Source organism: Scyliorhinus canicula, chromosome 19 (genome assembly GCF_902713615.1).
Source record: "Scyliorhinus canicula chromosome 19, sScyCan1.1, whole genome shotgun sequence".
In the NCBI taxonomy this organism is placed as follows: Eukaryota; Metazoa; Chordata; class Chondrichthyes; order Carcharhiniformes; family Scyliorhinidae; genus Scyliorhinus; species Scyliorhinus canicula.
This window is the reverse complement of record NC_052164.1, coordinates 1,898,179-1,922,194: the sequence shown is the minus strand read 5'-3', so window position 1 is coordinate 1,922,194 and position 24,016 is coordinate 1,898,179. Positions and strand designations below refer to the sequence as shown.

General features: G+C 48.8%; 1 protein-coding gene across 1 annotated transcript in view; it reads left to right on the top strand.

The window, feature by feature from the left end:
* The window catches only part of LOC119954471 (growth factor receptor-bound protein 7-like), a 119,254-nt gene extending 101,980 nt beyond the window's left edge, over positions 1–17,274 (top strand). Inside the window, exons 11-13 of the mRNA XM_038779730.1 lie at positions 3,228–3,344; positions 12,290–12,350; positions 17,157–17,274. Of these exons, the coding sequence (XP_038635658.1) occupies positions 3,228–3,344; positions 12,290–12,350; positions 17,157–17,248 (270 nt within the window). The 3' untranslated portion in view covers positions 17,249–17,274. The remainder of the gene's footprint in view (positions 1–3,227; positions 3,345–12,289; positions 12,351–17,156) is intronic.
* Positions 17,275–24,016: the final 6,742 nt, after the last annotated feature.

Here is a 24,016-nt window from a genome sequence, read left to right as displayed (position 1 = left end):
CGACTTGGATTCACCACTACTGTTAATCCTACTATCACTACTCTGACTGACAAACTAGTCTGTTACAATTCCACGTGGCGGGTGTGATGTTCAATCAACCCTGTGTCTGTACTCACTGAGTGTCTCCACTGGAAGGAGGAAGAACATGTGTGCTGTGTCCTTTATATATGGGTTGGTGTAATGCCCCCCCTGTGGTAGTGTCACCTCTGTGTGTATCGTGAATGCCCATTAGTCGTGTCCAATCTAACTGACCTATTGGTGAGTGTCTGTGTGTCACGTCTCTGGTGCTCCCTCTAGTGTCTAGCTAGTCTACGTGTACTTACATTGGCCCCTTGTGAATCTACAGTGATGCATATCACCACAAACCCCAGACACACCCCCTGTACCCCAGAGACAGCCCCTAAACGCCAGACACAGCCCCTAAACCCCAGACACAGCCTCTGTACCCCAGAAACAGCCCCTAAACCCCAGATACAGCCCCTAAACGCCAGACACAGCCCCTAAACCCCAGACACAGCTCCTAAACCCCAGACAGAGCCCCTAAACCCCAGACACAGCCCCTAAACCCCAGACACAGCCCCTAAACCCCAGACACAGCCCCTGAACCCCAGACACAGCCCCTAAACCCCAGACACAGCTCCTAAACCCCAGACACAGCCCCTAAACCACAGACACAGCCCCTAAACCACAGACACTGACCTATTGGTGAGTGTCTGTGTGTCATGTCTCTGGTGCTCCCTCTAGTGTCTAGCTAGTCTACGTGTACTTACATTGGCCCCTTGTGAATCTACAGTGATGCATATCACCACAGACACAGACACAGCCCCTGTACCCCAGAGACAGCCCCTAAACCCCAGACACAGCCCCTAAACGCCAGACACAGCCCCTAAACCCTGCCCACAGTCCCTGATCCCCACCCGCAGCCCCTGAACCCCACCCGCAGCCCCTAAACCCCACCCACAGTCCCTGATCCCCACCCGCAGCCCCTGAACCCCACCCGCAGCCCCTAAACCCCACCCACAGGCCCTAAACCCCACCCGCAGCCCCTAAACCCCACCCACAGACCCCGATCCCCACCCACAGTCCCTGAACCCCACCCACAGCCCCTGAACCCCACCCGCAGCCCCTGAACCCCATCCACAGTCCCTGAACCCCACCCACAGCCCCTAAACCCCACCCGCAGCCCCTGAACCCCACCCACAGACCCTGAACCCCGCCCGCAGCCCCTAAACCCCACCCGCAGCCCCTGAACCCCACCCACAGTCCCTGAACCCCACCCACAGCCCCTAAACCCCACCCGCAGACCCTAAACCCCACCCGTAGCCCCTAAACCCCACCCACAGACCCCGATCCCCACCCACAGCCCCTGAACCCCACCCGCAGCCCCTGAACCCCACCCACAGCCCCTGAACCCCACCCACAGCCCCTGAACCCCACCCACAGCCCCTGAACCCCACCCGCAGCCCCTGAACCCCACCCACAGCCCCTGAACCCCACCTGCAGCCCCTGAACCCCACCCGCAGCCCCTGAACCCCACCCGCAGCCCCTGAACCCCACCCACAGCCCCTAACCCCCACCCGCAGCCCCTGAACCCCACCCACAGCCCCTGAACCCCACCCACAGCCCCTGAACCCCACCCACAGCCCCTGAACCCCACCCGCAGCCCCTGAACCCCACCCGCAGCCCCTGAACCCCACCCACAGCCCCTGAACCCCACCTGCAGCCCCTGAACCCCACCCGCAGCCCCTGAACCCCACCCACAGCCCCTGAACCCCACCCACAGGCCCTGAACCCCACCCACAGCCCCTAAACCCCACCCACAGCCCCTGAACCCCACCCGCAGCCCCTGAACCCCACCCACAGCCCCTGAACCCCACCCGCAGCCCCTAAACCCCACCCACAGTCCCTGAACCCCACCCGCAGCCCCTAACCCCCACCCGCAGCCCCTGAACCCCACCCACAGCCCCTGAACCCCACCCACAGGCCCTGAACCCCACCCACAGCCCCTAAACCCCACCCACAGACCCTAAACCCCACCCGCAGCCCCTAAACCCCACCCACAGACCCCGATCCCCACCCACAGCCCCTGAACCCCACCCGCAGGCCCTGAACCCCACCCACAGCCCCTGAACCCCACCCACAGCCCCTGATCCCCACCCGCAGCCCCTGAACCCCACCCGCAGGCCCTGAACCCCACCCGCAGGCCCTGAACCCCGGATACATCCGATGCAGCTGTCAACACACAACCTGATTATTTAATAATTTCCAGAATCATTTGATTATTGAAAAACCGTTTTTATGCTTTCTCAGTTTCACTTCTGACAGTTGTGTGAAATTGGCGGAACATTACGTTTTACATTTATTACATTTCAGAAATGACGGGTAATTTAAAATTTCTCTGACCTCAGCGATTTCTCAGCAGCAGCAATCCTCCATTCCACTCCAATCAGCAAACTGCCGCAGTGGCTCAGTGATGGGACCTGAGACATACTGACTGACTGGAACCTCTCAGTGTAGCTGAGCTATAGCGGGGTTCGGAGATGAGGGTCAAGCATCAGTTATTATGGGGGGTGGGTGGGGGGTGAGGGGAATGAACTGGTCGAGGGAAGAGAAACCAATCACTGTCTGAACCCCCCATCACTGCTGAGTGTGTGTGTGTGTGTGAGGGGGAGTGGTGAGGAATGGGGGCCAGGATGTTGGATGAGGACAGAAATGGGTTATCTATGATGCTACTATTGTTGAATAGCCTGTCAATTCACTCTGAGAGACAGCCTTGGGCTAAAGCACCGAACATTAAACTTCAATTCAAAGGAAAATTGGATAGGGCTAAATCTGATTGGGGTCAGAGTGGGCTGGGCTAAATGTGGGGCAAATCAGGGAATAAACTGGGCAAGGATCAATAAGTTGAGTGTAGATCAGATGGGGATAAACCTGGTTGAAGTTAAATTGCACGGGGATTGAAGCAGGCGGGGTCAAATTGAACGGGAGTTAGATTGGGCAGGAGGTAAATCGGGACAGGGTAATTCAGTCAAACAGTGGATAAATTGGGGGTATGTTAGTGGGGGTGGTAAATGTGGGGAAATATTAAACTCGCTATCTTGTTGTACTGTCCTGTGTGTTCAGACATGAAAGTAACAGTCGGAATGTTTTGGAATGCGCTGAGAGTGAACGCTGTCACTGAACACCTGATTGATAATGTTCCCATTTCCCCTTCACCTTGGTCACAGAGGAATGTCTCGGAGAATTGCCTGGTTCCCATGGATTTCTCCGGATGCACGGGCAGAGTGATCGAGAATGCGAAGGAAGCGTCGCTAGTCGCTGAAGAGGAGGCTCATGCTTGGAGGGTACGGATCACAGTCCCAGGGCCTCTGCTCTGAGCTCTGCACCTGTTTGCCGGATATTTGTGATAGGGGGAGAATGGTACAGGAGGCGAGTGCATCCATTCTGCTGCTTCTTTGAAGCGTTACCCAAGTGATCCTCTCTGTAGCCACGTGTTCCTCATCATTCCCCACATCCTGCAAATTCTTTCCAATTATTATTTATCCTTGTGAAATTTGCCGTTGAATCTGATTTCACTGTCCTTCCAGACAGCACGACCCAGATCCCAACAACTTGCTGAGTAAAAAATATTTCCCTTTGTTCCTCTCAGTTCTTTTACCGATGATCTTAAATCTGAATCCTCTGTTGGCCAACCCTTCAGTCACCAGAAACCATGGGCGCAAATTGATGGAAATGAAACAGATTCCTGTTCTGGGCATGTCTAGCAGGGTGTTTCCTGATGCTTGCAAAGCCGAGAACCAGCCACTATTAAACGGAACTCTGCTTGATTTTTAGGCCTGAGCGGGGAACGCTGTGCTGAGGCTGCGCTTGGGCTCATTTCCTGCACCAACAAGCTCAGCTCGCCATTTAAAAATGGTGCCCCGATCTCTGGACCCGCAAAGTCCCAACTTACCAATTAGGGGGTCCTCGAACCTCCTGCACCCTCTTCTGCAGGGCCAGGCACCCTTGGTCCTGCTCCCTGGCATGGTCAAGAAGCCACCTGTGCACTGTCAGCCAGGCACCCTACAGTGCCATCCAGCCAGTGCCACATGGACGTGCTGGCATTGCCACAGTGCCCACGTGGAATGCCAGGGTACCATCCTGCCCAGATCCCAGGGCAGGGTAACACCCAGGGCCCCCTGATCCCCCCAGTGCCAGTACACCTGGTCCATATTTGTGGATACCAGTGCGAAACGGCGTCTGCTCAGGGACTCCGAGGCGAGGCCATTATCCGAGGGTAACTCCCAGCCTAACTGCTCACTTGAATATTCAAATATGAACCACGCCCATTGAGGGCGACATCTAGATCACAATGACCAACAAGATCTCATTAGATCTCGCCAGGCATAACAAGTGTTTTACGAGATTTACTGGCCTTGTCACATCCAGAGTATGGCATGATGAGACCGTTAGATTACGCCCCATTTCTCCATATTTACTCCATCAAAGCTGTTCATGATTTTCATCAGCTCTATTAAACCTTCTTAATCTTCTTCACTCAAAGGAGAACAAGGCTGGTTTCTCCAATCTCATCGCTGGTACCACTACAGTAAATCTCTCTCCAGGTCACTGACATCCGGCTTTAAATGAGCAGCTCAGAATGGACAAGACAGTGCTCTGTGTCTCTGTTTATAAAGCCATGGATCCCCTCTGCTTTTTAAAGGCTTTTCAACCTGTCACCATCAATGATTTGTGTACTAAGCCCCCCCTGTCTCTCTGTGCCTGCATCCCCTGTAAAATTGTCTATTTCACCTACAGCCAAGTATTCTCAACAACTTGCATTTATAAAGCACCTGCAATGTAGTTAAATGTCATAAACCACTTTCAGGAGCGATTATCAAAATAAATTGACGGTGAAGGACTTAAGGAGCTATTAGCACAGGTGATCAAAACTCAGTCAAAGAGGTAGATTCTTTAGAAACAGTCTGTGTCCACATGTAGTAAGATCTGGGACAACATTCAGGATCGATCTGATAATTGGCAAGTAACATAGCACCACACAAGTGTCAAGTAAGAGTGAATTTAACCATCTCCCCTCAATGCACAATGGCATTCCCATTGCTGAGTCCCTCACTATTAACATCTTGGGAGTTACCATTAAGCAGAAACTGAACTGAACCAGCCACATAAATACTGTGGCTACACTGAGGCTTCGGAATCCTGCAGCGAGTCCCAAAGCCTGTCCACCATCAACAAGGCACAAGTCAGGAGTGTGATGGAATACTCTCCACTTGCCTGGATGAGCGCAGCTCCAACAACACTCAAGAAGCTCGACACCATCCAGGACAAAGCAGCCCCGCTTGATTGCTCCCTGTGGTGGTATGACTAGGAGGTTTACGGTACCTCAGAGTAGTGCTGCCATTGGTGCAGAGGACTCGCTGCCCATTGGCTCAGGCAGTCATGTGTCTCTCTGCCAATTGGCTGAGGTCAGTCATGTGACTGCCCGCTGATTGGCCGAGAGGACAGTAGCCCCTCCTATGAGGCGGGGTATAAGAACCCGTAGCAGCCGGCAGTCGGCCTTTCTCTGTAAGTCGACTGCCGGGCACACAACTAGTTCATTAAAGCCTGATATTTGGAACTTCTTCACGACTCGAGTCCAATTGATGGTGCATCACTCCCCTTCCACAAACATTCAAACCCTCCACCACTGACAAACAGTGGCAGCCGTGTGTACAATCTACAAGATGCACTGCAGTAACTCACCAAGGCTCCTTAGGCAGCACCTTCCAAACCCACAGCCACTACCATCCAGGACGACGAGCAGCAGATACCTGGGAACCCCACCACTTGGAGGTTCCCCTCCAAATCACTCACCATCCTGACTTGGAAATATATCCCGTTCCTTCACTGTCACTGGGGCAACATCCTGGAACTCACTCCCTGACAGCACAGTGGGTGTACCTACACCACATGGACTGCAGTGGTTCAAGAAGGACTGCAAGTAGTCAAAAACTTGTCAGGGTCAATTAGGGATGGGGTAATAAAAATGGCCCAGCCAATGACTACCCAGAGTAATTTTTTTTTAAATTAAGCAATGTTTTAACAGACAAGAGAGGGGTTGATTGCAGACTGCACGGTGGTGCAATCGTTAGCACTGATGCCTCATGGCAACGAGGACCCGGGTTCGATCCCGGCTCTGGGTCACTGTCCGTGTGGAGTTTGCACATTCTCCCCGTGTCTACGTGGGTCTTACCCCAACAACCACAAAGATGTGCAGGGTAGGTGGATTGGCCACGCTAAATTGCCCCTTAAGTGAAAAAATTAACAAAAGAGAGAGAGGTAGATTTAGGGATAAAATGACAGACTTGTGTCCCAGATAACTGAAGACACAGCTGCCATGTTTGGAGGGATGAAAATTGGGAATGTGCAGCTGGCCACAAACGGAGAAGTGAGAGATCGCAGGGGGTTGGATAAAGGACGAAAAGTGATTGTAGAGGATAGCGTGGTCATTCATGTCGAAGACTGCAGGGAAGTCAAGTAGAATGGAGAAGCTGCCGCAGTTCCAGAGGATGCCGCTTGTGACTTTGATTCGTGCTGTTTTATCTCACCAGCTGCCACTCATTTATTCAGTGTGTGTGAAAGCAGCCTCTCAGCTGATCAGCTGACTGGGGAAAGGCAGGCACGATATACGTGAGCATCAGGAGTGGGATTGAATTTGCTGTAATGCCTGTCACTTATTGTCTGGGTCCCTACAGGGGCAATCACTGATTATACAGGCATGACTCAGTGAGAACACACCCTGAATGCCACACATCTACAGTGCTTCTCTCCTGATTATTTGGGCGTTGAACCCCTTCAGGTTATTACCAAATGCTACAGACGTCTGGCAGGAACTGAACGTGACACTGGCAGTGTTACACTGCATCAATACAGTATTACACTGCATCAATAATGTTACACTGCATCAATACAGAGTTACGCTGCATCAACACAGTGTTACACTGCATCAATACAGTGTTACGCTGCATCAATACAGTGTTACACTGCATCAATACAGTGTTACACTGCATCAATACAGTATTACACTGCATCAATAATGTTACACTGCATCAATACAGTATTACACTGCATCAATACAGTATTACACTGCATCAATACAGTATTACACTGCATCAATACAGTATTACACTGCATCAATACAGTATTACACTGCATCAATACAGTATTACACTGCATCAATACAGTATTACACTGCATCAATACAGTGTTACACTGCATCAATACAGTGTTACACTGCATCAATACAGTATTACACTGCATCAATACAGTATTACACTGCATCAATACAGTATTACACTGCATCAATACAGTATTACACTGCATCAATACAGTATTACACTGCATCAATACAGTATTACACTGCATCAATACAGTATTACACTGCATCAATACAGTGTTACACTGCATCAATACAGTATTACACTGCATCAATACAGTGTTTCACTGCATCAATACAGTGTTACACTGCATCAATACAGTGTTACACTGCATCAATACAGTGTTACACTGCATCAATAGTGTTACACTGCATCAATAGTGTTACACTGCATCAATATGGTGGTACACTGCATCAATACAGTGTTACGTTGCATCAATACAGAGTTACACTGTATCATAGAATCATAGAATTTACAGTGCAGAAGGAGGCCAATCGGCCCATCGAGTCTGCACCGACTCGTGGAAAGAGCACCCTACCCAAGGTTAACACATCCACCCTATCCACATGACCCAGTAACCCCACCCAACATTAAGGTGCAATTTTTGGACACTAAGGGCAATTTATCATGGCCAATCCACCTAACCTGCACATCTTTGGATTGTGGGAGGAAACTGGAGCACCCGGAGGAAACCCACGCACACACGGGGAGGATGTGCAGACTCCGCACAGATAGTATCAATATAGTGTTACACTGCATCAGTACAGTATTACACTGCATCATTACAGTGTTACACTGCATCAATACAGTGTTACACTACATCAATACAGTGTTACACTGCATCATTACAGTGTTACACTGCATCAATAGTGTTATACTGCATCAATACAGTGTTACACTGCATCAATACAGTGTTATACTGCATCAATACAGTGTCACACTGCATCCATGCAGTGTAACACTGCATCAATACAGTGTTACACTGCATCATTACAGTATTACACTGCATCAATACAGTTACACTGCATCAATAGTGTTACGCTGCATCAATACAGTATTGCACTGCATCAATACAGTGTTACACTGCATCAATACAGAGTTACACTGCATCAATACAGAGTTACACTGCATCAATATGGTGGTACACTGCATCAATACAGTGTTACACTGCATCAATACAGTGTTACACTGCATCAATACAGCGTTACACTGCATCAATATGGTGGTCCACTGCATCAATACAGTGTTACACTGCATCAATACAGTGTTACACTGCAGCAATAGAGTTGCACTGCAGTAATATAGTGTTACACTGCATCAATAGAGTTACGCTGAATCAATACAGGATTACACTGCATCAATACACAGTTATACTGCATCAATCTAGAGTTACTGCATCAATACAGTGTTACACTGCATCAATCTAGAGTTACTGCATCAATACAGTGTTACACTGCATCATTACAGTGTTACACTGCATCAATACAGGGTTACACTGCATCAATATAGTGTTACACTGCATCGATACAGAGTTACACTGCATCAATAGAGTTACGCTGAATCAATACAGGATTACACTGCATCAATACACAGTTATACTGCATCAATCTAGAGTTACTGCATCAATACAGTGTTACACTGCATCAATCTAGAGTTACTGCATCAATACAGTGTTACACTGCATCATTACAGTGTTACACTGCATCAATACAGGGTTACACTACATCAATATAGTGTTACACTGCATCGATACAGAGTTACACTGCATCAATAGTGTTACGCTGCATCAATACAGAGTTACGCTGCATCAATATAGTGTTACACTGCATCAAAACAGAGTTACACTGCAGTAATATAGTGTTACACTGCATCAATAGAGTTACGCTGCATCAATTTAGTGTTACACTGCATCAATAGAGTTACGCTGAATCAATACAGGATTACACTGCATCAATACACAGTTATACTGCATCAATCTATAGTTACTGCATCATTACAGTATTACACTGCATCATTACAGTATTACACTGCATCAATACAGTGTTACACTGCATCATTACAGTATTACACTGCATCAATACAGTGTTACACTGCATCATTACAGTATTACACTGCATCATTACAGTATTACACAGCATCATTAAAGTATTACACTGCATGAATACGGTGTTACACTGCATCAATACGGTGTTACACTGCATCAATACAGAGTTACACTGCATCAATACAGTGTTACACTGCATCATTAAAGTATTACACTGCATGAATACGGTGTTACACTGCATCAATACGGTGTTACACTGCATCAATACAGAGTTACACTGCATCAATACAGTGTTACACTGCAGCAATAGAGTTACACTGCATCAATAGAGTTACACTGCAGTAATATAGTGTTACACTGCATCAATAGAGTTACGCTGAATCAATACAGGATTACACTGCATCAATACACAGTTATACTGCATCAATCTATAGTTACTGCATCAATACAGTGTTACACTGCATCATTACGGTATTACACTGCATCGTTACAGTATTACACTGCATCAATACAGAGTTACACTGCATCATTACAGTATTACACTGCATCATTACAGTATTACACTGCATCAATACAGTGTTACACTGCATCAATACAGTGTTACACTGCATCAATACAGTGTTACACTGCATCATTACAGTATTACACTGCATCAATACAGTGTTACACTGCATCATTACAGTATTACACTGCATCAATACAGTGTTACACTGCATCATTACAGTATTACACTGCATCAATACAGAGTTACACTGCATCATTACGGTATTACACTGCATCGTTACAGTATTACACTGCATCAATACAGTGTTACACTGCATCAATACAGTGTTACACTGCATCAATACAGTGTTACACTGCATCAATACAGAGTTACACTGCATCATTACGGTATTACACTGCATCGTTACAGTATTACACTGCATCAATACAGTATTACACTGCATCAATACGGTGTTACACTGCATCAATACAGTATTACACTGCATCAATACGGTGTTACACTGCATCAATACAGTATTACACTGCATCAATACAGTGTTACACTGCATCAATACAGTGTTACACTGCATCATTACAGTATTACACTGCATCAATACAGTGTTACACTGCATCAATACAGTGTTACACTGCATCAATACAGTATTACACTGCATCAATACAGAGTTACACTGCATCAATACAGTGTTACACTGCATCAATACAGTGTTACACTGCATCATTACAGTATTACACTGCATCAATACAGTATTACACTGCATCAATACAGTGTTACGCTGCATCAATACAGTGTTACACTGCATCAATACAGTATTACACTGCATCAATACAGTGTTACACTGCATCAATACAGTGTTACACTGCATCAATACAGTGTTACACTGCATCAATACAGTGTTACGCTGCATCAATACAGTGTTACACTGCATCAATACAGTATTACACTGCATCAATACAGTGTTACACTGCATCAATACAGTGTTACACTGCATCAATACAGTGTTACACTGCATCAATACAGTATTACACTGCATCAATACAGTGTTACACTGCATCAATACAGTGTTACACTGCATCAATACAGTGTTACACTGCATCAATACAGTATTACACTGCATCATTAAAGTATTACACTGCATCAATACAGTGTTACACTGCATCAATACGGTGTTACACTGCATCATTACAGTGTTACACTGCATCAATACAGGGTTACGCTGCATCAATACAGAGTTACACTGCATCAATATAGCGTTACACTGCATCGATACAGAGTTACACTGCATCAATAGTGTTACGCTGCATCAATACAGAGTTACGCTGCATCAATATAGTGTTACACTGCATCAAACCAGAGTTACACTGCATTAATATAGTGTTACACTGCATCAATAGAGTTACGCTGCATCAATTTAGTGTTACACTGCATCAATAGAGTTACGCTGAATCAATACAGGATTACACTGCATCAATACACAGTTATACTGCATCAATCTATAGTTACTGCACCAATACAGTGTTACACTGCATCATTACAGTATTACACTGCATCATTACAGTATTACACTGCATCAATACAGTGTTACACTGCATCAATACAGTGTTACACTGCATCAATATGGTGTTACACTGCGTCAATACAGTATTACAGTGCATTAATATAGTGTTACACTGCATCAATACAGTGTTACACTGCATCGATGCAGAGTTACACTGCATCAATAGTGTTACACTGCATCAATACAGTGTTACACTGCATCAATACAGAGTTACACTGCATCAACATGGTGTTACGCTGCATCAATACAGTGTTACACTGCATCAATACAGTGTTACACTGCATCAATACAGCATGGTAGCATTCTGGATAGCACAATCGCTTCACAGCTCCAGGGTCCCAGGTTCGATTCCGGCTTGGGTCACTGTCTGCGCGGAGTCTGCACATCCTCCCCGTGTCTGCGTGGGTTTCCTCCAGGTGCTCCAGTTTCCTCCCACAGTCCAAAGATGTGCAGGTTAGGTGGATTGGCCATGATAAATTGCCCTTAGTGTCCAAAATTGCCCTTAGTGTTGGGTGGGGTTACTGGGTTATGGGGATAGGGTGGAGGTGTTAACCTTGGGTAGGGTGCTCTTTCCAGGCGCCGGTGCAGACTCGATGGGCCGAATGGCCTCCTTCTGCACTGTAAATTCTAATTCTATGAAATACAATGTTACATTACATCAATACAGAGTTACACTGCATCAATATAGAGTTACGCAGTACGGTGTTACACTGCATCAATACAGAGTTACGCTGTATCAATACAGTATTGCACTGCATCAATACAGAGTTACGCTGCAACAATACACAGTTACGCTGCATCAAGACAGTGTTAGACTGTATCAATACACATTGACACTGTATCTATACAGCGTTATGCTGATTGCAGTGGCTTAACTCTGCATCCATGTGAAGGAATGTTCACCCCAGTTTAGGTCCAAGTCAAGTTTTTATTTTACATGTCTGCGACCAAATGTATCTTTTTGCAAACGTTGTTCTTTGTTTGTGCAGATGAAGGGAGCCCAGAGACACAGTTTGCCGAGCCCCTGCCAAGGCTCAGTACTCAGTGCAGGTGAGTTGCTTCAGGTACAGAAGGAAGTATAACATTCCAGAGTGGTATAAATAGATTCAATGAATGAAAAAACTGGCAAATAGATTTCAATGTAGAGAAGTATGAGGTCATCCTCCACTGAGCTAAAAGGGATATAACAGGGACTTCTTAAATGGTGAGAAGTTATAAACAGTGGAGATCCAAAGAGGCTTAAATCTCGGTCCTTTACCAACTCATTGTCTGTGGAACATGTTTCGTATTTCCTCTACAAAACCCTTCATGGTTTTCGACATACGTTTAAATCATCCAAAGATGTGCAGGTTGGGTGGATTAGCCATGCTAAATTGCCCTTAGTGTCCAAAATCGCCCTTAGTGTTGGGTGGGGTTTCCTGGGTTATGGGGATAGGGTGGAGGTGTGGGCTTGGGTAGGGTGCTCTTTCCAGGAGCTGGTGCAGACTCGATGGGCCGAATGGCCTCCTTCTGCACAGTAAATTCTATGATTCTATGATTCTTAACAATCCCAGCTTCCTCAGTCTCTCCACATTAAGTTTCTCATCCCTGGTACCATTCCAGTAAATTGCCTCTGCACATGCTCTGAGCATGTCATTGTATTTAATAAATTGATATTGATAACAAAATAAAAGTTCTCAGAAATTAAGTTGAGTCTTTCTGATGATTCGTGCGAAACCAAGCGGCAACAACAAAACGTGATTTCCATGGGTGTGAAAACTGCAAACGAGCTGTCAGCCAGTTGTCCCAGGCTGCAAAAACACACTCGTTCATTCAAATCATAAACCTCAAAGAGTTAGAATCAAAACTTCCAAAACTATGCCTTTCCATAGGAGCAGGAGGAAGCCATTCAACCCCCATTCAAACCTGGTCCTCCATTCAATTAGATCGTGGATGACCTGTACCTGACCTCCCTATAATCACCTGGGATCCATAACAGATACCAACAAATAATCTGTCAGGTTCAGTGTTGAAATTTTCAATTGATTCACAGACTCAGCAGCTTTTTATGGGGTGAGGGATGATGCTGAATGACACCAGAAACATTGGGCTCTGTATTTCACTCTCCCCTATTTAATAGGGGAGTTCAGATCTCCATTGTCATTTTGACAGAAAGTGATCAGCGACGGGAAGGCCAGGTGCCTGACTCCAAAAGGAAAGGCAAAGTGCCGATGAACAGGGTGATTCTCAACACTGTAGCCACCAAGAAAAACCATGCTAAATGTGCCCAAAACCAAACATTTCCATTGAATCGCACCCTCTGTGTCTCCCTTTTTTGCCTTCTGTCATTGTCTCTCTCCCTCTCTCTTTCTTTCTCTCTCTCTGTCTCTCTCTCTCTCCCTGTTCCCACTCCCATTCCCTTTCTTTCTCTCTGTCTCTTTCACTGTCTCCTTCTCTCCCTTTCTCTCCCTCTTTGTGTCTTTTTCTGTCTCTGCCTTTCTCCCTCTCTGTCTCTCCCTCTCATTGAATCTTCAACTCCCTCTCCCTGTCTGTCTTTCGCTCTCTCTGTGTGTCTCTCTCTCTCTGCCCCGCTTCCTCTCTCTGTTTCTCCGTCTAATTCTCCCTCTCCCTCCTCACATTCCCTCTCACTCTCTGCTGTCTTTCTATCTCCCTATCTGTCCCCCCTCTCTCTACCTCTCTCATTCCCTCTTTCTCCCCCTCTCTCTCCCTCTCTGAGTCTTTGTCTCTTACTGTCTCTGTCTTTGTCTTCTTGTCTCTCTCTCCCTCTCGTTCACTCTCTCTCTATTCCTCATTTTCTGCCACTGCCCGTATGTCTCTCTTTTTCTGTCTTTCTGTTACTCTGTCTGTCTCCCTGCCTCTATTTTCTGTCTTTGACCCTGTCGCTCTGCCTGTCCCTCTCTCTCCTTTGTCTCTCGTTTCTGTTTCTCTGTTTTCTGTCTTTCTCTCTCCCTCACTCTCTCTCTACTAGTGCTTCACACGGAGGTTTTTCCCCCACCTACTCTCAAGATTACACAGATCACTTTGTTAGTGGAGAAACAGTAAGAGGTGGTGTTGCATTTGCCTCTGTTTTTTAAATATTATAATCAGTGTTGTAGAAGGCAGCAACACTCAGAGACCCAGTGTGACCCAGACAGGAACTCAGAGACCCAGTGTGACCCAGACACGAACACTCAGAGACCCAGTGTGACCCAGACAGGAACTCAGAGACCCAGTGTGACCCAGACAGCAACACTCAGAGACCCAGTGTGACCCAGACAGGAACACTCAGAGACCCAGTGTGACCCAGACAGCAACACTCAGACCCAGTGTGACCCAGACAGGAACACTCAGAGACCCAGTGTGACCCAGACAGCAACACTCAGAGACCCAGTGTGACCCAGACAGCAACACTCAGAGACCCAGTGTGACCCAGACAGCAACACTCAGAGACCCAGTGTGACCCAGACACGAACACTCAGAGACCCAGTGTGACCCAGACACGAACACTCAGAGACCCAGTGTGACCCAGACAGCAACACTCAGAGACCCAGTGTGACCCAGACAGCAACACTCAGAGACCCAGTGTGACCCAGACACGAACACTCAGAGACCCAGTGTGACCCAGACAGCAACACTCAGAGACCCAGTGTGACCCAGACAGCAACACTCAGAGACCCAGTGTGACCCAGACAGCAACACTCAGAGACCCAGTGTGACCCAGACAGCAACACTCAGAGACCCAGTGTGACCCAGACAGCAACACTCAGAGACCCAGTGTGACCCAGACAGGAACTCAGAGACCCAGTGTGACCCAGACAGGAACTCAGAGACCCAGTGTGACCCAGACAGCAACACTCAGAGACCCAGTGTGACCCAGACAGCAACACTCAGAGACCCAGTGTGACCCAGACAGGAACTCAGAGACCCAGTGTGACCCAGACAGCAACACTCAGAGACCCAGTGTGACCCAGACAGGAACTCAGAGACCCAGTGTGACCCAGACAGCAACACTCAGAGACCCAGTGTGACCCAGACAGCAACACTCAGAGACCCAGTGTGACCCAGACAGGAACTCAGAGACCCAGTGTGACCCAGACAGCAACACTCAGAGACCCAGTGTGACCCAGACACGAACACTCAGAGACCCAGTGTGACCCAGACACGAACACTCAGAGACCCAGTGTGACCCAGACAGCAACACTCAGAGACCCAGTGTGACCCAGACAGCAACACTCAGAGACCCAGTGTGACCCAGGCAGCAACACTCAGAGACCCAGTGTGACCCAGACAGCAACACTCAGAGACCCAGTGTGACCCAGACAGCAACACTCAGAGACCCAGTGTGACCCAGACAGCAACACTCAGAGACCCAGTGTGACCCAGACACGAACACTCAGAGACCCAGTGTGACCCAGACAGCAACACTCAGAGACCCAGTGTGACCCAGACAGCAACACTCAGAGACCCAGTGTGACCCAGACAGCAACACTCAGAGACCCAGTGTGACCCAGACACGAACACTCAGAGACCCAGTGTGACCCAGACAGGAACTCAGAGACCCAGTGTGACCCAGGCAGGAACTCAGAGACCCAGTGTGACCCAGACAGGAACTCAGAGACCCAGTGTGACCCAGACAGCAACACTCAGAGACCCAGTGTGACCCAGACAGGAACTCAGAGACCCAGTGTGACCCAGACAGCAACACTCAGAGACCCAGTGTGACCCAGACAGCAACACTCAGAGACCCAGTGTGACCCAGACACGAACACTCAGAGACCCAGTGTGACCCAGACACGAACACTCAGAGACCCAGTGTGACCCAGACAGGAACTCAGAGACCCAGTGTGACCCAGACACGAACACTCAGAGACCCAGTGTGACCCGGACTGGAACACTCAGAGACCCAGTGTGACCCAGACACGAACACTCAGAGACCCAGTGTGACCCGGACTGGAACACTCAGAGACCCAGTGTGACCCGGACTGGAACACTCAGAGACCCAGTGTGACCCAGGCAGGAACTCAGAGACCCAGTGTGACCCAGACAGGAACTCAGAGACCCAGTGTGACCCAGACAGCAACACTCAGAGACCCAGTGTGACCCAGACAGGAACTCAGAGACCCAGTGTGACCCAGACAGCAACACTCAGAGACCCAGTGTGACCCAGACAGCAACACTCAGAGACCCAGTGTGACCCAGACAGCAACACTCAGAGACCCAGTGTGACCCAGACACGAACACTCAGAGACCCAGTGTGACCCAGACAGCAACACTCAGAGACCCAGTGTGACCCAGACAGCAACATTCAGAGACCCAGTGTGACCCAGACAGGAACTCAGAGACCCAGTGTGACCCAGACAGCAACACTCAGAGACCCAGTGTGACCCAGACAGGAACACTCAGAGACCCAGTGTGACCCAGACAGCAACACTCAGAGACCCAGTGTGACCCAGACAGCAACACTCAGAGACCCAGTGTGACCCAGACACGAACACTCAGAGACCCAGTGTGACCCAGACAGGAACTCAGAGACCCAGTGTGACCCAGACAGGAACACTCAGAGACCCAGTGTGACCCAGGCAGGAACTCAGAGACCCAGTGTGACCCAGACAGGAACACAATCTGATGCATTCGGCAGGAATTGAGGTTCCGCAAGGGCAGTCCAATCTCTATTTAAACATAATGGATAATCCAGGTAGAGACGGGGAGAGTGGAGCTTTGCAGACACTGTCACAGACTCAGTGCAGACGTAATGTGCAGATGTTTTTAGCCCAATGCCAGTTGTTGCAACAGATAGATTCCTGTGATAAATATGGGTGGGGAGCAGAGTGTGAGGGGTAACAACTACAATAACAGTTTTGTTTATCATAAATCCAGCAATACACAGGAGTCAGCCCTGGTTTCATGGAAGGATCTCGAGAGAGGAAGCGCACAGACTGATTATCCAACACGGCCACATTGATGGGTGAGAACACGGCACTGGGACTAACTTACAACTTGGGGGGCGTTTAAATCATTTCATTTCAGAAGAATTTTGCAAATGAGCTGTGACTGAGAGGGAACAAGGAAATCACTGACTACAAATAAACACAAACAGCGAACCAGCTTGGAGCCCCATGGGATGAGTGAGTGGGTGGAGGAGGCATCACAATCCCAGGTAAAGCAGTAATGGCCTGCTAGTTAGGTTAACTAGCCTCCGTACACCATTACCAGGAGTGTATGTGAGTCACTGACTGCAGGATCAGGGGTCAGAGCTAAGGGCAGCATTGCCTCAGAACCTCATATCCAACTGAAGGGATGTAGACAAATTGCTGAGACCCTCATGTTGGATCGCCCAGGTCCAGACTCGGGTCAAGCAAATTAACTTCGGCCACTGGGGGTCACTCCGACTGCACAAGGACCGAATGGGGCTGGAACTAACATCACCAAAATCATCCACATCTTTTAACATGGAATGCACGGTCCCATCTCACTGACTGTATCTCTATCGATTCTGCAAACTCCGGGTCCTCTTCCAGCCAGTTTTGTGTCACCGACCGTCTGTAAACATTGTCACAATGAATGTGTTCATCCAAAACTCTGCTACCCAAAGCCCAAATGACAGCAAGTCCTCTTTCCATATCACCCCGTAACTCACTGATTTACATTAACACCTCAACTTTAAAATTCTCATCCATGTTCCCTCTATGGCTTTGTGCTTCTCTATCCCCGTAACCTCCCCCAGCCCCACAACCTACCCTATCTCTGCAATGCCATACTATCCCACAATACTCCTTATCGCTGTAACCTGTACAAGAAGGGCAGGTTGCACCTGAACTGGAGGGGCACCAATATCCTGGGCGGGAGGTTTAAACTAGTGTGGCGGGGGGATAGGAACCAGAACAGCAGACCAGTGAGTGTAGAGACAGGGAAAAAAGTGAGACTGAGATAAACATAGTGCAGAGTAAGCAGACAGAGGGAAGCCACAGGCCCCAGGGGGACTGTCCGTCTGCAGTGTATTTGCTTCAATGCAACAAGCATAAAAGGTAAAACAGACGGACTGAGAGCCTGGATTACTGCATGGAACTATGATGTAATTGCAATTACAGAGACCTGGTTAAAGGAGGGACAGGACTGGCAGCTTAACGTTCCGGGATATCTTTGTTTTAGACGGGACAGAAGGGGAAACAAAAGAAGTGGGGGAGTGGCATTGCTGATTAGGGGGCAGATCACAGTTGTGTTGAGGGAGGACACATTGGAGGGAGCTTGTAGTGAGACATTATGGGTGGAGCTCAGGAATAAGAAGGGTAAAATCACAATGTTGGGAGTGTACTATAGGCCTCCCAACAGCCCGCAGGAGACAGAGGAGCAGTTGTGTCGTCAGTTACTGAAAAGGTGTGAAAAAAGCAGGGTAGCTGTGATGGGCGACTTTAACTCCCCCCATATTGACTGGGAATCCCTTACAGCCAGGGGCTCGGATGGAGAGCAATTTGTTGGATGTGTCCAGGTGGGCTTTTTGATCCAGTATGTTGACAATCCAACCAGGGAGGGGGCCATACTAGACTTGGTATTGGGGAAGGAGCCAAGCCTGGTGATTGATGTTTCAGTGGGGAGCATTTTGTGCTCAGCAACCATAATTCCATAAGGTTTCGAATAGTCATGGATAAAGGCAAGAGTGGCCCGTGGGTCACAGTGCTTAATTGGGTGAGCGCCAATTACATCTAAATTAGACAGGAACTGGGGAATGTGGATTTGGAGCGGCTATTTGAGGGTAAATCCATGTCTGACATGTGGGAGGATTTTAAAGGCCAGTTGATTGAAGTGCCGGGCAGGCATGTCCCAGCAAAAATGAAGGATAGAAATGGCAGGATTCGGGAACCATGGGTGACAAGGGAAATTGTAAACTTAGTCAAAAGGAAAAAGGAAGCACACAATTGGTCTAGGCATCTAAAAACCGACAAAGCCCTTGAGGGAACAGTGAAAGTATGAAGTTAAACATAGAATTAGGAGGGCTAAAAGGGGCCATGAAATATCTTTAACGAACATGGTCAAGGAGAATCCCAAGGCTTTTTATGCATATATTAGGAGCAAGAGGGTAGCAAGAGAAAGAGTAGGCCCACTCAAGGACAATGGAGGGAAGTTATACATGGAACCCAGGAAGTGGGTGAAATCCTTTGCATCAGTATTCACCAGGGAAAAGGACATGACGGATGCGGAGGTCAGGGATAGGTGTGTGAACGCTCTTGAGAACGTCAATATATCAAAGGAGTAAGTGTTGAGTTTCCTAAATTGCCCTAAGGTAAACAAGTCCCCGGTGCTGGGTAGGATCTATCCCAGGTTATTGCGGGAGGCAAGGGGAGAGATAGCTGGGGCCTTAGAAGATATCTTCACATCCTCTTTGACCACAGCCGAGGTTCCAGAGGACTTGAGAATAGCCAATGTTATTCCCTTGTTTAAGAAAGGAAGCAGGAATAATCCAGCAAATGATAGGCCAGTGAGCCGGACATCAGTGGTGGGGAAGCTTTTGGAAAAGATACTGAGGGACAAGATATATGCACATTTGGAGGAAAATGGACTAGTTAGTGACAGGCAGCATGGTTTTGTACAGGGAAGGCCATGTCTCACCAACTTGATGGAGTTTTTTGAAGACGTGACAAAGAAAATTGATGAGGGAAGTGCTGTGGATGGAGTTTGTATGGACTTCAGTAAGGCATTTGACAATTCCACATAGCAGATTGGTGCAAAATCTGAAATCACATGGGATTCGGGATGGGCAAGCTAGATGGAGACAGAACTGACTTGGTTACAGAATAGTATGAGGTCTTCCAACACCAGGTTAAAGTCCAACAGGTTTGTTTCAAATCACTAGCTTTCGGAGTGCAGCTCCTTCCTCAGGTGAATGAAGAGGTATGTTCCAGAAACATCTATATAGACAAATTCAAAGATGCCAGACAATGCTTAGAATGCGAGCATTTGCAGGTAATTAAGTCTTTACAGATCCAGAGATAGGGGTAACCCCAGGTTAAAGAAGTGTGAATTGTCTCAAGCCAGGACAGTTGGTAGGATTTTGCAAGCCCAGGCCAGATGGTGGGGGATGAATGTAATGTGACATGAATCCCAGGTCCCGGTTGAGGCCGCACTCATGTGTACGGAACTTGGCTATAAGTTTCTGCTCGGCGATTCTGCGTTGTCACACGTCCTGAAAGCCGCCTTGGTTACAGGAGACAGAGGGTAGCGATGGAAGACTGTTTTTCAGAATGGATATCTGTAGCTAGTGGTGTTTGCAGGGATCAGTGCTGGGACCTCTGCTTGTGGTATATATAAATAATCTGGAGGAAAATGTGGGTGGTCTGATTGGTAAGTTTGTGGATGACGTGAAGATTGGTGGAGTTGCTGATAGTGCTGAGGATTGTCAGAGGATACAACAGGATATAGATAGACTGGAGACTTGGCACCAAAATGGCAGATGGAGTTTAATTCAGACAAATGCGAGGTGATGCATTTTGGAGGATGGGGGCAGCAGGGTAGCATGGTGGTTAGCATAAATGCTTCACAGCTCCAGGGTCCCAGGTTTGATTCCCGGCTGGGTCACTGTCTGTGTGGAGTCTGCACGTCCTCCCCCTGTGTGCGTGGGTTTCCTCCGAGTGCTCCGGTTTCCTCCCACAGTCCAAAGATGTGCGGGTTAGGTGGATTGGCCATGCTAAATTGCCCGTAGTGTGCTAATAAAAGTAAGGTTAATGGGGGGGGGTTGTTGGGTTTTGGGTATAGGGTGGATACGTGGGTATGAGTAGGGTGATCGTGGCTCGGCACAACATTGAGGGCCGAAGGGCCTGTTCTGTGCTGTACTGTTCTATGTTCTATGTTCTAAATCTAGGTACACATTATACTGTAAATGGCAGAACCCTCAGGAACATTAACATACAGAGGGATCTGGGCGCGCAGGTCCACAGTTCCCTAAAAGTGGCAACACAGGTGGCCAAGGTGATTAAGAAGGCATATGGCATTCCTGCCTTTATCAGCCGGGGCACTGAGTACAGGAATTGGGAAATCATGTTGCAGCTGTATAAAACCTTGGTTAGGCCGCATTTGGAGTATTGTGTGCAGTTCTGGTCACCACATTATCAGAAGGATGTGGAAGCTTTGGAGAGCATGTAAAGAAGGTTCACCAGGATGTTGCCTGGTCTCCAGGGTGTCGGCTATGGGGAGAGGTTGAATAAACTAGGAATGATTTCACTGGAAAGACGGAGGCTGAGGGAGACCTGATAGAGGTCTATAAAATTATTAGAGGCATAGACAGGGTGGATGGTCAGAGGCTTTTTCCAAGGGTGGAAGTGTCAATTACAGGGGGCACAGGTTCAAGGTGAGAGGGGGAAAGGTTTAAGGGAGATGTGGAAGGTAGGTTTTTCACACAGTGGGTGGTGGGTGCCTGGAACACGTTGCCAGAGGATGTGCTGGAAGCAGCACATTGGCAACATTTTAGAGGCATCTGGATGGGTCCATGAATAGGGAGGAAATAGAGAGATAAGGACTGAGTAAGGGCAGAAGGGTTGTTTTTTAGTGAGGGCACCATGATCAGCACAGCTTGGAGGGCCGAATGGCCTGTTCCTGTGCTGTACTGGTCTTTGTTCTTTAACCTCAGAACCTCCCTATCACTGTAACCCCCTCCAGCCTCACAACCCTCCCTATCTCTGTAACCCCCTCCAGCCTCACAACCCTCCCTATCTCTGTAACCCCCTCCAGCCCCTACACCCCTCCCTATCACTGTAACCCCCTCCAGCCTCACAACTCTCCCTATCACTGTAACCTCCTCCAGCCTCACAACCCTCCCTATCACTGTAACCCCCTCCAGCCTCACAACCCTCCCTATCTCTGTAACCCCCTCCAGCCTCACAACTCTCCCTATCTCTGGAACCTCCTCCAGCCCCTACACCCCTCTCAATCTCTGTAACCCCCTCCAGCCTCAGAACCCTTCCTATCTCTGTAACCTCCTCCAGCCTCACAACCCTCCCTATCTCTGAAACCCCCTCCAGCCCCTACACCCTCTCAATCTCTGTAACCTCCTCCAGCCTCACAATCCTCCCTATCTCTGTAACCTCCTCCGGCCCCCTACTCCCCTCCCTATCTGTGTAACCCCATCCAGCCCCTACAACCCTCCCTATCTCTGTAACCCCCTCCAGCCCCTACACCCCTCCCTATCTCTGTAACCTACTCCAGCCCCTACAACCCTCCCTATCTCTGTAACCCCATCCAGCCCCTACAACCCTCCCTATCTCTGTAACCCCCTCCAGCCCCTACACCCCTCCCTATCTCTGTAACCTCCTCCAGCCCCTACACCCATCCCTATCTCTGTAACCTCCTCCAGCCCCTACACCCCTCCCTATCTCTGTAACCCCATCCAGCCCCTACAACCCTCCCTATCTCTGTAACCCCCTCCAGCCCCTACACCCTCCCTATCTCTGTAACCTACCTCCAGCCCCCTACAACCCTCCATATCTCGGTAACCCCATCCAGCCCCTACAACCCTCCCTATCTCTGTAACCCCCTCCAGCCCCTACAACCCTCCCTATCTCTGTAACCTACTCCAGCCCCTACAACCCTCCCTATCTCTGTAAACCCCATCCAGCCCCTACACCCCTCCCTATCTCTGTAACCTACTCCAGCCCCTACACTCCTCCCTATCTCTGTAACCCCATCCAGCCTCACAACCCTCCCTATCTCTGTAACCCCCTCCAGCCTCACAACCCTCCCTATTTCTGTAACCTACTCCAGCCCCGACAACCCTCCCTATCTCTGTAACCTCCTCCAGCCTCACAATCCTCCCTATCTCTGTAAACTCATCCAGCCTCACAACCCTCCCTATCTCTGTAACCCCCTCCAGCCCCTACACCCCTCTCTATCTATGTAACCTCCTCCAGCCTCACAACCCTCCATATCCCTGCAACCCCCTCCAGCCTCACAACCCTCCCTACCTCTGTAACCCCCTCCAGCCTCAAAACCCTCTCTATCTCTGTAACCTCCTCCAGCCTCTACACCCTCCCTATCTCTGTAACCCCCTCCAGCCTCACAACCCTCCCTATCTCTGTAACCCCCTCCAGCCCTACACCCCTCCCTATCTCTGTAACCCCATCCAGCCCCTACAACCCTCCCTATCTCTGTAACCCCCTCCGCCCCTACACCCTCCCTATCTCTGTAACCTACTCCCAGCCCCTACAACCCTCCCTATCTCTGTAACCCATCCAGCCCCTACACCCTCCCTATCTCTGTAACCTACTCCAGCCCCTACACTCCTCCCTATCTCTGTAACCCCATCCAGCCTCACAACCCTCCCTATTTCTGTAACCTACTCCAGCCCCGACAACCCTCCCTATCTCTGTAACCTCCTCCAGCCTCACAATCCTCCCTATCTCTGTAAACTCATCCAGCCTCACAACCCTCCCTATCTCTGTAACCCCCTCCCAGCCCCTACACCCCTCTCTATCTATGTAACCTCCTCCAGCCTCACAACCCTCCATATCCCTGCAACCCCCTCCAGCCTCACAACCCTCCCTACCTCTGTAACCCCCTCCACCTCAAAACCCTCTCTATGCTCTGAAACCTCCTCCAGCCCCTACACCCCCTCCCTATCTCGGTAACCCCCTCCAGCCTCACACCTCCCTATCTCTGTAACCCCTCCAGCCCCTACACCCCTCCTATCACTGTACCCCACCTCCAGCCCCTACACCCCTCTCTATCTCTGTAACCCCTCCAGCCCCTACAAC